This window comes from Scyliorhinus canicula, chromosome 4 (assembly GCF_902713615.1).
Source record: "Scyliorhinus canicula chromosome 4, sScyCan1.1, whole genome shotgun sequence".
In the NCBI taxonomy this organism is placed as follows: domain Eukaryota; kingdom Metazoa; phylum Chordata; class Chondrichthyes; order Carcharhiniformes; family Scyliorhinidae; genus Scyliorhinus; species Scyliorhinus canicula.
The window spans coordinates 70861151-70878333 of record NC_052149.1 but is presented as its reverse complement, the minus strand read 5'-3'; the positions used below and the strand labels follow the sequence as shown (position 1 = coordinate 70878333).

The following is a 17183-nucleotide window of genomic DNA, read 5'->3' as shown; positions in this document are numbered from 1 at the left end:
ATGGGGATAGGGTGGAGGTGTTAACCTTGGGTAGGGTGCTCTTTCCAGGGGCCGGTGCAGACTCGATGGGCCGAATGGCCTCCTTCTGCACTGTAAATTCTATGATCTATGAAACGGAGGAAAGAATCTTGAACGTAGAAAACGTTGCTTCCCCAGCTGAAGCTCGCATTCAATCCTTGGAAGGCCAGCTGCGTGGCATGTCAGAAACCCTGGAAGATCTGGCGAGCCAAAGTCGGAGGAAGAATGTCCAGCTCGTTGGTCTGCCAGAAGGAGTGGAGGGTGAGATCCCTGTTAATTTTTTTGAGAGCTGGCTACCACTTTTCCCTAAACTGGATGTGAAGGCTGGGCGTTTCAAGCTGGAAAGGGCACATCATATCCTGTCTTTGAGGCCTTGGGACACAAATTCCCAAGTTCATAATCATTTGCTTTCAAAATCAGAAGGTTCTGGGGTTAGTGAGGCGTGGCAGATCCTGGCTCCACGAGAGGCAAGGATTTCATTTTTTAAGGACTTCTCAGCAATGACACAGCAGAAGCACAGAGTCTTCGATTAAATCAGAAAACAGCTCAAGGGTAGCTGGAGTGAATTATACCCTGCTTTATTTGGCGACCCTGAGGGTGATATCTGCCAACTCCGTTAAGTCTTTCGATAATCTGGCTGGTGCCTTGACCTCCATAAAGTCCAGCTCGCTGAAATATTTGGACTTTTTCCCTGTTATAATGCCTTTCGTCTGATCATATATTGTCATATATCATGTTTATTGGGAGGTGTTAAAAATTGAGCACATGACTGAATGTTTATCCTTAAGAATTTCAGGAACCTTCATTTGTGGTAGCTGTATCGCATGTATCTATCTTCTTTACTTGTCTGTATGTTTATGATAGTACTATTGGTTGTTTGATATCCATAGGATCCCTACAGTGCAGGAGGCCATTTAGCCCATCAAATCTACATCCACCCTCCAAACGAGTGCTCGACCTAGGCCCTGTCCCCTTACCGATACCCATAACCCCAAGCATCGATCATGGCTAATGTACCTAAACTGCACATACTTATTTTAATCATGATAGTGTGGTACCATTGACGCAAGTTGGGTGGAAGGTTCAGGTCTTCATGAGTGGGCCCAAACATGGGAGGGACATTTGGCTCCCATTCTCTTTTTGAATTATCTCTTCTCCTTTTCGAGGAGTATGTCTCCTGATGGCAGAATGGTAGGCTTAGTCTTACAGGTCCACACTTGTGTTGAGGAATGTCCCTCAAAACTATTGTGGTCGTGATTTTTTCATATTTTTGTTGTGTTGGGGTTTGTAAGGTGTTGACTGGATCCTGTAATGGTACAAATAGGTCTCTTATCCAAAAAAGGAACATTTAAAGGACTTTATGATGCCTTTGGTGTGACTCAAGATGGGGAGGTGTGTTTCGGTATATGCATGAGTGTGGCGCAAAAATCCTATCCCATATTTCTTCTGGTGCAATGGTGACAAATAATTTAAAACTATGCTCCTGAATGTGCAGGGAATTCATCAACCTATCAAAAGGAAAAAGATCCTTAATAAGGAGAAAGTGGACATATTATTACAGAAGACTAATCTGAATGACAAGGAGCACTTAAAGTTAAAGCGGGACTGGGTGGGGCAGGTTTTTTTCACCTTGTCCTTGACCAGTATCGGGGAGTAGCAATTTTGCTTAATAAAAATTTAAGATATAGAATTGTGTGAAGGGTAAGGGAGTAGATCATAGAATCATAAAATTTACAGAGCAGGAGGCTATTTGGTCCATCGAGTCTGCACTGCCCTTGGAAAGAGCACCCCACTTAAGCCCACACCTCCACCCTATCCCCATAACCCCACCTAACCTTTTTGGACACTATGGGCAATTTGGCATACCTTTGGACTGTGGGAGGAAACCGGAACACCCGGCGGAAACCCACAGACAAGGGGAGAACGTGCAGACTCCGCAGACAGTGACCCAAGCTAAGAATCGAACCTGGGTCCCTGGCGCTGAAACAACCGTGCAGCCCATTGTGCCGCAGATATATGATTGTTAAGTGTATGACCCTCCAAATTATTCCCCGCAGTTCGTTACTAAATTCTTCATGGGTTTTGCGCAGTTGGCTTCAGCGAATACTTGTGGTTAGGGACTTTAATTGTCACTTAAATGCCTCAGTCATAAGCTCCCAGTAACGAGAACTACCCCCTCCCTTCAGGCAAGGGCGTTGGTCCCATCCTGGAGATAAAGAAATTATTTTTCTTGGCTCATCAATGTCATACCAGAATTGACTATTTCTCCATACCTATAGCAATCCTATATTTAGTATCCTCCTGCTGTATCTGGTTTTCCTTGAGTTTTTAAATTCCAAGCCACCCCCTCCTCCCCTCCCCAAATTTAGATCAGGGCGGCACAGTGGAACAATGGTTAGCATTGCTGCCTCACAGCACTAGGGACCTGGGTTCAATTCTGACCTTGGGTGACTTGTGTGGAGTTTGTACATTCTCCCCATGTCTGCGTGGGTTCCCTTCGGGTGCTCCAGTTTCTACCCACAGTCCAAAGATGTGCAAATTAGGTAGATTGGCTATGCTAAATTGCCCTTATTGTCCAAAGGTTAGGTGGGGTTACAGGGATAGGGCAGGGGAGTGGGCCTAGGTAGAGTGTTCTTTCAGAGGGTCAGTGCAGACTTGATGAGCCGAATGGCCTCCTTTTAAATTATAAGGATTCGATGATGCATCTTTAGTTAGGGATAAATCTGTTACCACGTATTTTAAGGACTTTGAACAATTTACTCTATCAATACCCTTTCTGATGTGACCCCTCCATTTTGTGGGAGACATGCATGGTTTATGCTAGGAGGCTGATTATTTCATACACACTCAACAAAAGGTGTAGAATGTTGGAAAGTCAGTGTTTGGTGAAAGTTAAATTGGCCGAATCAGAGGAGGAGTATGGGAGGAACTCCAGCTAGCAGTTGCTGAGGGAGATTAACACTGTTTGGGTGGCACTCGATTCCTTGCTGACCCAGCGGGCTGAGAGGAGTTTAAAGTTTGCAAAGTAAAAATTATATGAGTTTGGGAACAAGCAGAGTAAATTCTCGGGCTATCCCCTCTGTACGCGATTCTCAGGAATAATAGGTTAATTAAAGCTGTGTGTAATCATAAAACATTTAGGTATTTTTATGTTGAATTATATAAAGTGGGCCAAACCGGAGATGTAGTGTCACACATGGAGCACTTTTTTTCCCCTCGAGCTTCCTACAGCATCGGAGGACCAATGGCTGGTCCTAAATGCCCCATCTCTAAAAGGGAGGTGGCTGTGGCCATAGGGAGCTCCAACCGGGTGGGTGTGAGTTTTACAGGTAATTTATGGAATTGCTGATATATCCATTAATTGGTATGTACGGTCATTAATTTGAGGCAGGTCTGCTTCCACCGACACTCTTAAAAAGTCAATATTTATTTGATTTTGACGCAGGCAAGAGCCCAGAGGAGTGCGCTTCCTATATGCCAATCCACCTACCCTGCACATCTTTGGATTGTGAAGGCAAAACCCACACAAACACGGGGAGAATGTGCAAACTCCACACGGACAGTAACCCAGAGCCGGGATCGAACCTGGGACCTCGGCGCCGTGAGGCAGCAGTGCTAACTACTGGCTCCACCGTGCTTCCCACTAGGAGATATATCCAGTGATGCTTCCTTGTCATCCTTTGAGCAGCTATACCGACAATTTAATATTCCGAGACACTCCTTTTTTTAAGTATATGCTACTTTCTTTTTGAAAAATATTTTATTCCAAACATAAACAATAACAACCGCACATATTCCAACAAAACTGAGTTAACAGTTTGTACATTTTTCCCATTTTAGTTCCCCTCCATTGCCCCACAGTAACGAATATCTCGTCAAATATAGTCATGAACGACTTCCACCGTACCTCGAAACCCTCTTACAACCCCCTCAATGCAAACTTAATCCTTTCCAACCAGAGAAACTCTTACTGATCCCCCAGCCAAGCCACAGCCCCGGTGGCATATCTGACCTCCAATTCAAAAGAATCCGTCGCTGGGCAATCAGCAATTTACAATACAAAAATATATTCAAAAAACTAACAAGTGAGCAACCCCAATGTCAATTTATTTCGTGGTTAATCTTTATTTGTATAAACTCTTTACATTAAAACACACTTTCATATTAAATTGATATTTAAAGATAATCAAAAGTTAGCAGTATACTTAGCTTATTAGAGTCTGAAAACCTTTGAACAGGGTTCAAAACAAAGCCCAGACACAGAATGGCTTTAAGGTTAATGGATTTACACACTGCACGATCCCTGAATGACTGTTTGGTAGTTTGATGCTCTACCTGTAGGTCTAATTAAGTAACGTTGTGTTACAAAACAACTTGTAATTAAGCAAAGTGGTATTTTCTTTTCTATGCTAATGCACCAATAATGCTGTAAAACCATGTGAAAATTACATGTTGACATGTTTGAGTATCGTCCTGGTAGGCAATAGGTGAATTCCTTACGAGGCTTTGTTTGCGCAGTGGGTGGTAATTTCTGACAATGTTTAAGTGCCTCAAGGAAAGAGTGAAGTATGGAATAAGACTTCTTTCCTCAGACAGATTGACCAGGGTTTCAAAGTTTTGGTAATGAATCCCTCAGGGCATATTGTCATGTTGTGAAACACTCATTAGTGTGTTTTAAGCCTTATTTTAAAAAAACCCGCTGATGAGTTTATTTGCATAGATCTTGATTCAGTTTGGCGAATATAACTTGCATTTTTATAGTAAATAAAATATCTTGGCACTTTGCAAGGCACATATAAGGAAAAGAGAAAATGAAATAGTCACTTGGGCACTGAAAGCATGGTTGAATAGAAGACATTTTAGGAGGTTTGCTGAGAAGGGGTGGGGTTAAGGTGTGTGATTTTGTGGAAGAATACATGGGTTGGAGTTTATTCAGCCTGGTGAAGTCACATTGAAGAAATCAATAGGTAGATTTTTGTTTTCACTAACTTTTCACTTGTTATAGAACCCTCCTAATTTTAATTCTCCCATTATCAATTGAATCAACAGCATTTGATATTTTTTTGGAGGGTAGATAATCTGCTCCACCAAATTTACCTGTGTCTTGAGATGGTTACATAATGACTTAGGTTCAAAAGTGGGCAAAATTCAGTGGTGAAAGAATGCATTCTTGGGTCCCAGATTTGCATATTGCCAAATTGAGACGGTCAAATAATTGAAACTCAAAAGGAAAATCTTTTCTCAGCCTTCTCTAAAATCTATCTCTCTAAAAAATGTGTTCACACCTCCTTCGTTAATCTCTTTGGTAACTCCTAGTTGAACTGTTCCGCAAACACAACTTTTTCTTGATAGTGGTTTATCCTTCACTTATCCAGAATGCTGAAGCCAATTGTACTACTACTACTACCACCCTAATTAATTCAGCACATGTGTAGAACTATGGACTTTTCTAGTCTGTATGTTTCGGATCTATACCTGACAATATCTATACCTCACTCAGTCAATAAGTGTAAAAACAAGGGAAAACTCCCAGGTCCAGACAAAGTAGATGGGAATAAACTGTTCCCAATGGCAGAAGGATCGAGAAGCAGAGAACATTGATTTAATGTGATTGGCAAGAGAAGCAATGACAACATAAGGGGAAAAAATTCTTTTTTTAAAATTTAGAATACCCAATTCACTTTTTTACAATTAGGGGGCAATTTAGCGTTGCCAATCCAACTACTCGACACATCTTTGGGTTGTGGGGGCAAAACCCATGCAAACTCGGGGAGAATGTGCAAACCGACAAGGACAGTGACCCAGAGCCGGGATCGAACCTGGGACCTCAATGCCATGAGGCCGCAGTGCTAACCCACTGTGCCACCGTGCTGCCCGGGAAAAAAAATTCTGATTAGAGAGGGATTAGGATCTCGAATGCTCTACCTGAGAGTGTGGTGGAGGCAGATTAACCAAGGCCTTCAAAAGAGAATTGGATAATTATCTGAAGAGAAAGGATTGCAGGGCTATGGGAAAAAGGCAGGGAACCAGCACTAGGTAAACAGACATCTTGGGCTGAATGTCCTCTTTCTGCTCTAAACTGCAATCGTTCTATGATTCTATATTCAGCCCTTTCTCTTAAGTGGACTTATACTTTCTATACCTATTGACATTAGATAATCTTGTTTGTTTCCACCAATTTCAGTCTTATGTAGTTGACTGCATCGCAAAACAGAACTTACTCAGACCTTCTGTTGTCTATACTAATTTCTCCAAGGAACAGTACAGAGTATTGCTTATATAGATGCATAGCACACTGGCGAACCCTATCGGACGCGGGAGGTCAGAGAAAGCTTGCAAGGCAAGTTTATTTTCACTTTAGGGAATCAAATAGGACCAATCCGTACACTGATACAAGTATGAAAACATTTCATTGGTGCTTAAGAAAATCAAGAACCAGAAATTATAAAATGCAATGAGTTTATTACTAAAATGAAGCGAGTAACTGGTTTCACAATACTTACATTCACAGCACTGAACAATTTCAACATTTTCTTTTTCACAAAGTGGAATTGGTGAAAAAAAGACAAAAATATTCAAAATTATTTGTTGTTTAATAATTTGTGTTGGCAAATAGTATTAATAGAAAAATCATTGTAAGTTGTAGTACTGATTTTTTTCTTCTAAAGATAAGTAGCAACATGTCTGTGTAAAGCGGAAATTAATTTTTTTGGCAAGGATTAAATCAAAGGAAGAAAATACATACAAAGTAGAAATACAACATTCACAGATTAAATGAATATACAATAATGACTCAGGCTTTCTAGTTCATACTATAATGATACAGAACCAGTGCTCAGAAAACACACTTTTTTTCTTACTACTTACTATCTTGTGATATTTAGTCTAAACATGAAATGGTGAATTTGGATGTTAATTCTGAGGCATAAAATAAGCATTACCACTGTGCAGCACGGTGTATCATGGCTATAGGAGCTGAGTAGCAAGCAGTCATGTATAAATGTAATCAGACTTGGTTATACATTGTGTACAGTTGATCTGAAATATTGTGGGACATCAAGGGGATAGATTTCAGTATTGAGAAACAAAGTATTCTACTTTATTGGTTGTGCCCCAGTCAAGTACACCCAAGGTGGGAATGGCAAAAACAGTGCCCTAATATATCTTTACCACTACATTTACCAATCTGAACTTCTATATCCATCTTTACAATCTTAAAATATGTTTGGCATCTTAGCATTGAACTGCAGATTCATGTCAACTTTGAACCAGACAGAAATTTCACCAATCCTTAAATCTGCAGCAGAGACATTATCTCAGCCTGTGCTAGATTCAAAACCACATCCCAGAAGTGAAAGGACAGATGTTAGCATTGCCTAATTTTTTGATCCAATTTCTAACAATTCTCTTTGTTGGTTTATTGACCACAGAAGAATTAAGTTAGAGTCTCTTAACACAGTAGCATTTAGACTCTTATGGCACAAGTAAAATTACTAATATGACAATTCAGCTTTTCAAACAACATGAACATAAATAAGGCTGTGAAATAAGTACAGACTTGGTGTACAAAGTCTTAATACTTCATATCTATTTTTCTTCATACGAAGGCATTTAAAGTTTGACTTATCACTGCACATGATTAAACTTGAAACAATTATTCCGTTTAAAATGCAATTCAGCAAACATTTTTCCCCATATCATTAAAAATCATAGATTACATATCTGGTCAATACAATTTATAAGAGGGGTGGCACAGTGGTTAGCACTGCTGCCTCACGGCACTGAGGACCCTGGTTTGATCCCGGCCCCGGATGACAGTCTGTGTGGAGTTTGCACATTCTCCCCCTTGCCTAGTGTGGATTAGCCAGACCAAATTGCCCCTTAATTGGAAAAATAAATTGGGCACTCTAAATTTATTTTTAAAAAATACGGTTCATAAGAACACAAGTCTATTCACATTGTCAGCATAGTTGATATTGGTGAATTAGGCGGATAGGCTGTCAAATGGAGATCATTAATTAGAAGCAACTTATCTATTAAGAATGTGAATCTACATTCATGAGAAAATATATTGGGTGCACTAGGATAATTAAACATTTTAAATTTGAGTGTGACATTAAACTGTTGTAATCCAGAAGCAAAAACTGAACTGGAATAATTCAAAAAAGAGGAAAGCGAAACTGTATAATAAACAAAATTGTCAAAGGATTAAGTTTAAACTTTTCAATTTAATAAATATATTTTCCAAATAATTCAGCTAGCCTTTGAAAAAGGAACAAAAACATTAGGATGGATTCTCCACCCCGCCACATTTCGGCTGGTCAATGGGGTTTCCCATTGTGGGGCAGCCCCACGCCATCAGGAAACCCCAGGCACCAGTAAAACAGAGAATCCTGCCGGCGGAGAATCCCGTCCGTTTTTTTTGAATCTCCAAGTTTAAAACTTGTTGCAATGGAGTTTAAAAGTATTTCAGATGTAATCTTTGCCTCCGCTTGTGAGCGGCAAGTGGATATTGCACAGCTGATCCGCACAGAGGTGTTGCTAGGACTTTTGCGTGGGTCTGAACTTCACATCGCTCTGATTAGATTGTTTAGAAACCATAGGGGTATACAATGAGGTGATGAGGTGGAATGGCCATCTTTGCTACGAAAGGAATAAACAATAGTAGGGACAGATTATTAAAAGTGTTAGAAATAAAGGGGAAACCGTCTGCCTTAAACTGCGATTTGCCAGAAATGCCAAAGTGCTTCTTGCGTTACAGACACTGAATCAAGAAATGGAACAACAGCTTTGGAATCAACTCAGTAGGGTGGTGACGTTCAGAGATTTTAGTTATCCAATTCCTAAAGTAGATAAACAAGGAGCAAGCGCAAGAGATGGGAGAGCTCATTCAAACTGCTTCTTAATTCAGCATACAAGGGCAACGAATCGGCTATAATTGCTCCTCCAGGTTGGGTGAACACTTTGCTGATTTGAACTACTTTACATACTATTTGAAGTATCAGACTGTAAAAGGATTTAAGGTAGTAGCACGCAGTTTCTGCAGAAACTTGAGGGAACTTGATTATTTTAACGTGCAGAGGAAATGTAATATTTTCCAGAAAGCCCTTAAAGGATGTGAAGCCTTTTATATCCCTCTGAAGAGGTTTATGATGAGAGAAAGCCACAATAGCTTTGTGGGGGCTTGGGTAACCTACATCCAAGGAAGTTACCAAGGCGTACAAAATAAATGAAAACCTGTTGGAAAAGGAGTGTTAAGAAAAATAAACTTTTAAGGCTAAAATGGATTTGGAAAAAATACTTGAATGTAGTAAAAATAACGAGAAGGCACTTTTTGTTTGCTACCAGTCAGAGGTCCATTGGAGAACAAATATAAAAATGGAGGGAGTCATCAGCAGAATAATGGATGATCACAAGAGCATGCAAGATGATTTGAACAAATAATTAGCATCTGCTTTTCACCGAGTGTTGAGCTGGCACATTCAATTTTATTTCCAATTAATGGGCAATTTAGCATGGCCAATCCACCTCTCCTGCACATCTTTGGGTTGTGGGAGTGAGACTCATTACCATCAGGAGACAACCTCCATAACAAAAAAAAGCCAACAAGAGAATGGGAGCCAAATGCCCCTCACATATTTTGAACCCACCCATGAAGAGCTGCACCCTCCATCCACCTGCCGGCAACGGCGCCACTCATTTCTGGTATGATTAAAGAGAGAGTATATAAATAAGAAAAGACAACGGGTATTTAGCACACGGCACAGCTACCACAAATAATAAAGGTTTGAACCCAGGTCCTCGGCGCCATGAGCCCACAGTACTAACCACAGCGCGGCCATGCTGCCTACTGGCGCCTTCAATTGAAAATAAAAGCAAAACTTCAATTGGTTGCTTTATCATTAAAATAGTGCAGACTAATTGAAGGCTCTCAAGGAAATGGCTGAAGTGGTTGGTGAGTCATAATAAATATTTCCAATAAGTCACTGAATTTGGCTTCTGGTCTATTACACACTTGTGTTGCAGGAGGGCTCCTGCAATCCAACTTTAAGGCGAAAATAAAATCCACAAATATCGAGGCACAGAGGTGCTGGAGATCTATCACCAGAGCTTCCATCAGCAACTTTCCAACCAAAACTTTAGATAAATAAGGAAATACTTGCCCTAGACAATAGTGCTCCCAGTAGCCATGCATTAGAAGAGCTAAACTAAGATCTACACAGCTAAAGGTGTGGAGCAGAAATTACAAGGAAATCTTACTCGAGATTAGAAAATTCATTTACTGTCCACAGATAAAGCCGTCCGTCAGTTGCGGCACTCGAAGGGGATAATGTACAAATGTGGAGAGAAGGCCAGTCTTCACTTGGCTTGCCTGTTGAGGCAGCAGACGGCCTCCCGAGAGATTATTCAGGTTTGAAACTCTGGTGGTGGATTGGTGCCCACGCCAGATAAAGTCAATGGGGTGGTTGAAGCGGTCTTTCAAAATCTTTGCAGGTTGGAGCCACCTGCGGAAGAGTCGGGTATGGAGGAGTTTTGAAATGTCCCAAGGTGGAGGACGAAGATCGGGAAGGGTTGGAAGATCCTTTCAGTGTGGAGGCCCTGACAGCTATTGGGCAAATGCAGACTGACAAGGCTCTGGGGCCTGATGGGTTACCGGTGGAATTTGTTAAACGTTTGCAGGATGGTTGATACCGTAATGGGTGGAGATGTTTGGGGACTAAGTAGCACGGGGTTCACTGCTCGATACATTGATGCAAGTGTCAATTTTGCTTCTCTTAAAAAAGGATAAGGACCCGGTGGAGAGTGAAGTCGTATCACCCGATTTCCCTATTAAATCTAAATGTTAAGATATTGGCTTAGGTATTAGCACAAAGGTTGGAGCAGTGTTTCCCTCAAGTTATCGGGAAGGGTTTCGTTAGAGTCGGCAATTGTCGTCCAAAGAGTGGCGGTTGTTAAATGTAGTGCTGTCCCCAGAGGAAACAGAGCAGGAGGTCATTGTTGCACTGGATATCCAGAAGGCTTTTGATAGGGTAGAATGGGGGTATTTGTTTGCAGTAGTGGAAAACTTTGAGACAGGGCCTAAATTTGTGTTGTGGGTATGATTGCTGTATAAAGCATCGAAGGCCAGTGTCCGCACAAACAACATGATCTTGGGGTATTTTCAGTTGAACAGGGTACTGAGACAGGACTGCTCTATGTCCCGCTCTCTTGGTTATGTGCCAATAGAACCTTCAGGCATTGCCCAGAGGGCTTCAGATAGGTGAAGAGGGATAATGGGTCCGGGGAGGGGCATAGAGTGTCCCTATATGCTGGCGATCTCCTACCGTACATGACAGATCCAATACCAATCCCCACCATGGGCAATATAATGGAGCTGCTGAAGAGTTCTGGCTCGTTTACAAGGTACAAACTGAACCTGGAACAAAAGTGAGCTGATTCCGGTTACTCCCCAGGAAGGAGAGTTAATCTGGGGAGTGTTGCCGTTCCGCTTAGCGGGTTCTCATTTCTCCAATCCACCTAACCTGCACATCTTTGGGTTGTGGGGGTGAAACCCACGCAGACACGGGGAGAATGTGCAAACCCCACACAGACAGGGATCCAGGGCCGGGATTTGAACCCGGGTCCTCAGCGCCGCAGTACCACTGCTATCCACTGTGCCACATGCCGCCCTTGCGGGTTCTCATTTCTGGTATCTGGGGGTTCAGGCGGCTTGGGATTGGCCCGGCTCCGTCAGTTTAACTATACGAGCTTGATGGGAAGGATAAGGACCGATTTGCAGAGGTGGGATAGTCTCCCTCTGTCCTTGATGGGCAGGTTTCAGTCGGTCAAGATTAATATTTTACCAAGGTTCCTGCTCCTATTCCAGTGTTTGCAGGAATAAGGACCAATTTGCAGAGGTGGGATAGTCTCCCTCTGTCCTTGATGGGCAGGTTTCAGTCGGTCAAGATTAATATTTTACCAAGGTTTCTGCTCCTATTCCAGTGTTTGCAGAAGTTTTTTTTAAGGGAGTCTAGAAATTCATTTTGTCCTTTATTTGGGTGGGAAAAGTGGCAAGGATTTGAAGGACAGTCCTTCAGAGGGACAGACAGACAAGGGGCTTTGTGTTGTTGAGCCGGATATATTATTACTGGGCAGCGAATGCAGAGAAGGTGTTGAAGTGATGTGGGGATCCGGAAGTTACCCGGGTCAGGATGGAGTCGAAATCATGTAGGGCGTCAGGGTTGAGGGAACTAGCGTGGCCTCGCTCCCATTTTCACTGGTGAAATATTCAACAAATCCGGTGGTTGTCTCCACCCCGAAGGTATGGAGACATTTAAATTGGGGCGCTATCGAAGCTGGTTCTGATCTGCGCAACTCATATGTTTGAACCTACTTGGTTGGATGCCATATTCGGGGTGTGAGAAGAAAAGGGGGTGGAAGGAATGGGGGTCTGTTCTTGGAGGGACGGTTTGCGGGGTTTGGAGGAGATGGAGAAATTTGGGCTCTCGCGGTCTGACTCGTTCAGATGCCTGCAAGTTCATAACTTCTGCAAAATGGATGTTTCCAACATTCCCTGTGGTGCCACCAACCTCACTGATGGTGAGGGTTCTGAGGAGGGGTGTGCCTCAGGTATCTATGGAAGGATTATGACCAAAGATGCAGTATCGTTGGAGGTTGCTAAGGCCAAGTGGGGGGAAGAGTTGAGGCTTGTGTTGGAGGATGGGGTGTGGAGTGAGACCCTGCAGAGTGTGAACGCCACGTCCTCTATGCGAGGTTTGGCTTAACACAGCTTAAAGTAGTGCAAAGGGCTCACTGACTAGGTCTAGGATGAGTAGGATTTTGCAGGAGTGGAGACAAGTGCGAGTGTTCTAGGAGTCTGGCCAACCATGTGCACATGCTCTGGTTGCGTTCTAAACTCTTGGGGTTCTGTGTCTCTTTCATTTACACCATGCCAGCAATTATGAAAATTGAACTGGAGCTGTCATTTAGAGGCCATATTTGGGCCAGAGCTGCAGACAGTTGTGGGGGCCAATGTCCTTGCCTTTGCCTCTCTGATTACGTCGGAGGCGAGCGCTGATGGGATGGAGATCAGCTTCTCTACCCAGTGCCTCAAGTGTGCTGGGAGATCTAATGTAATTCCTGTACCTTGGGAAGGTCAAGTACACCGTGAGAGGAGCAACTGAGGGGTAGTACCGAAGATTATTATGTATTTCAAAGAGCTGGTCGTCATCAGTTACGGGTGGCGGGGGAAGGGGTCTAGGAGGGTTGTTTTTTTTCAGTGCGGGAGGTTCGTTTTGGTGGTTATATATAAAATGGAAAATGTTTAAATTGAAACATTTTTAAAAGATGAGAATAAACTCCAATATGCGCAGACCACTAGACTACAACAACCACGTTTAGTTGTAGAATTGTATGGAACAGATTGTTTAATATCTCACATGCAAATGAAAGAGGCAATTTTTATGGATGCAAATAAGCTTAATAGATGAATTAAAAATCACAGTTCCAGTTGTAAAATTCTGGTCACATGGTGACATGTTCAAAGTGCCACTTTTTGCCACCAGGTGCACCTGCTGTTAAAATGTACTGTTTTTTCAGGCGATGGCAGATTCTCAGACTTGGGATAAAATGCATCTGTAACTCTGTGAAGGGCTACTGAAAACCGATTAATAGCATAACTACTGGGATCTGGCTCCTGGAATTCAAATATAAAGAATTCTTGAAAGTGTTTTGTTATAATAATTAAAGCTATTCTAAATTGATCAAAGGCAATGTAATAGAATTCAACTGGTAAATATGAGTTTTGTATTGAAGTTTTTATTTTGGCAATTTAAAAAAAATAGTATTTTATCGTTATTGTGTTGATCTAAGGCAATACTATGGTTAATACTGCAGATACAAAATTCTTTGAATTACGCCTCCAATTTTCAAAATTTAGATATTAAAAAATGAAAAGAATATGGACAGATTGGTGCATAGAACATAAGATCCAAAATGTTATCAAGTATAAAAGCAAGGACTAATGGGTTTGAAGATAGTCTTCTTCACAAAACTTAATCCAGTTAAACAAGGCATCATTCTTATTGATCTAAAACTGCTTGCCAGTGAGTTTAATAATTATTGATGGTTTTAATACCATTTAATTTTAGCCATTTACAACCTGTTGGTTGTATTTGGAGGACAGGCTACTTAAATAATATTTTCTCCTCACTTTTATTTTCCTCTGTTTCACCTTTCTTTCACTAACACAAAGAGGTCTCACTGGCATTTCCATGCACAGGAAATCTTCAAACTTGCGCATTTGCAGGTGAGTCATTAAACAGAGGGACTGATAACATAGGCCCTGTGTACACTGTGGTTGGAAAGCCCACGTCTTTTGAAAATATTGGCTACAAAAATTTCAATAAATGAAATGAAAATCGTTTATTGTCACAAGTAGGCTTCAAATGAAGTTACTGTGAAAAGCCCCTAGTTGCCACATTTCGGCGTCTGTTCGGGGAGGCTGGTATGGGAATGGAACCATGCTGCGAGCCTGCCTTGGTCTGCTTTCAAAGCCAGTGATTTAGCCCTGTGCTAAACCAGCCCCTTGTTGTGCAGATAAATCTAAAATAATTCCCAATGGGTGTTATGGAAGGAAATTAAAAGGTGATGTATATTAAAACATCAATTATGGAGAGATAAGGTGTGAGAGTTAAGAGAGGTGAATTAAACCATTGTTAAAATCGGTGTTTTAATGAGGCTTTTAAAAGATTAAGACATGAGAGAAGGCAGGGTTTAAGAGTCTGATTGAGACAGGTAAAGATTCTGCCACCAATGCAGAGTTTTGAGGAGGTTAAACAAGAAATTCAGAGCCAAAAGCGTCAAGAGGATGCTGGGGGAATCACAAAAGCTTTGTTAGGTGCAAAGATAAGGTGGGCAAAAGGATGGAGTCAGAATGATGGGATGTCTCTTTTTTCTTATGGCAGATGTTGATGGAGAGCAACTATAATTTTACCTTCAGGTGCTTAAACCTGTTGTGTCAGGAGTAGTGGAGTGTATGACTCTGATATCTATTTTGTATTTATAATTGGGGATTGATTTGTTACAAAATCCATGGTCTGTTGCAGGAAACCACAGTCACACACTGGAGAGTTTTTGCTTCTCCACTTGTACATCAAATAGTTGCATCTGCCCTGGTTTGTGTGGATGCGGTTTAAGGTTATCCACAAACTTGGCAGATGATCTTCTATGTTGAGCCTTTCATGAAGCATTTGTTTGTGACATACAGTCATCAGGATCAAAGTCACATCGTTGAAGGTTAAGTGCGCAGAATAATGTGCAACTTCAAGTTGTGTGGTGGGGCATGAATGGGGAGACATTAACTTTCCTCAATTCCCTGGACTTCCTGAACAGATAGGAGATGTTGGTGAATGAATAGGGAATGACAAACATCATCATATGCAGACAGGACGTTGGGTCAACTCAAGGGTTCCAGTGGTATACTGCATTGTAGTATTTGGTTGATTACAAGACAAATGTTTCCACAGGTTTCTGCACAACAGTGAATTGGAAAAGATCTGTTTCAAGGTTAATGGAGATCATCGGCCTCATTGTTAAGTCTATAGAACACATACATTTGCAAGTTTAAAAATCGCACTCTTTTGTTTTAACATAGGAAACTATGGCAAATATAAAGGCATATTATAAGTGTTATTTATTACATTCTGGCTTCATTTTTCTTTTCTGGCACAAGAACTTTTTAAAAAATATCTTTTTGGTGTGAATTCATAAGCTGTTCCCAACTCTAATCTAATTTGATTTGATTTTTGGAGGAAAAGGGAGAAACGTAAAAATCCAACATGACGAAGAAAAATGAAACTGTTTCATCTGAATACCAGAGGGCATTAAAATGGCATCATTTAGATCTGCTTAAAAAGAAAAGCACAAAGGTAATCTATAACTATAATATAATGCAAGGCTTCTTATCCTTAAAGGGGTTTTCCGAGGTTGGGATGCCCATGAGCAGAGGGTCACTTTTGGCATGTTCCTCACAGTAACGGACAAGATCTGCTGAAGCCTTTGACACCTGCAACAAAAAAAAGCAGAATTGTTTACATTTGAGGATTTTCACCAGGCAATAGGATGTAACTGTTACTGGATGGCACAAAAACATGACAATACTGTGTTTTTAGAAATGACATTTAGTGTACATAAACAAAAGGAGTTAGTGGACAGAAAATGTTACTCTGCATTCGCAAGGTTATCAGTTTGGAGGAGTCTCTTAGCTCTGATGGAGGGTCTCACCCAAAACGTTAACTTGTTCTTTTTAAATACTAAACCATGGCTGTTTGTTCTTTTAGTAACATATTTTTATGTTCGGTTTTCCTCCCAAATTCTTTATTTTAAAATATATACATACTACTGACTAAAAATGCAGAGTGGTCTTGGAATTTCATAAGACACCACACTTGCAAGTAAGTGTTGTGAATGTAATGTCAAGCGATTAATTAAAACAACGGGGTATGATTAATTACATGACACCCATGCCATAAAAGCTAACAGCCGGCGGCATGGTGGCGCAGTGGTTAGCCTTCCTGCCTCACGGCGCCAAGGACCGGGTTCGATCTCGGTCCCGGGTCACTGTCCATGTGGGGTTTACACATTTTCCCAGTGTCTGCATGGGTTTTACCCCCACAAGTCAAAGATGTGGAGGATAAGTGGATTGGCCTCGCTAAATTGGCCCTTAATTTGAAAAAAAATTGGGTGCTCTAAATTTATTTTCAAAAGCCAACAGCTAATTTATCTTTTCAGTTTTATACATTTTTAAAGAACCAGTAAACTTAAAACAATTTGTCATCACAAATCATTGAGCAGAAATGCAAAAATAATCAGAAGTCAATGAACGTTAAGAACATGACCCTGAAAACAAGAGTTAAACTTAGTCCTCAAAGGAATATAGAGCCAAATGGACAAATGGCGAGATCATGGAATGCAGGCATGGCAGTCTATACTTAAGATTGTCACTTGATCAGAATTTGATAAGAGTCCATCCATCCAATGGAACAGCGTACATTCTAAATTGCAGGTCCCAGGTTCGTTCCCGGCTCTGGGTCGCTGTCTGTGTGGAGTTTGCACTTTCTCCCCATGTTTGTGTGGGTTTCACCCCCACAACCCAAAGATGTGCAGGGTAGGTGGATTGGCCATGC

The 17183-nt window shown here is 41.4% G+C and overlaps 1 protein-coding gene across 2 annotated transcripts in view; it reads right to left on the bottom strand.

Moving 5' to 3' along the window:
- Positions 1–6460: 6460 nt before the first annotated feature.
- The window catches only part of LOC119964659 (guanine nucleotide-binding protein G(I)/G(S)/G(O) subunit gamma-12), a 153838-nt gene continuing 143115 nt past the window's right edge, over positions 6461–17183 (bottom strand). For both annotated transcript variants that reach the window (XM_038794425.1, XM_038794424.1), the window contains exon 6: positions 6461–16063. In XM_038794425.1, the coding sequence (XP_038650353.1) occupies positions 15938–16063 (126 nt within the window). In that variant the 3' untranslated portion in view covers positions 6461–15937. The remainder of the gene's footprint in view (positions 16064–17183) is intronic.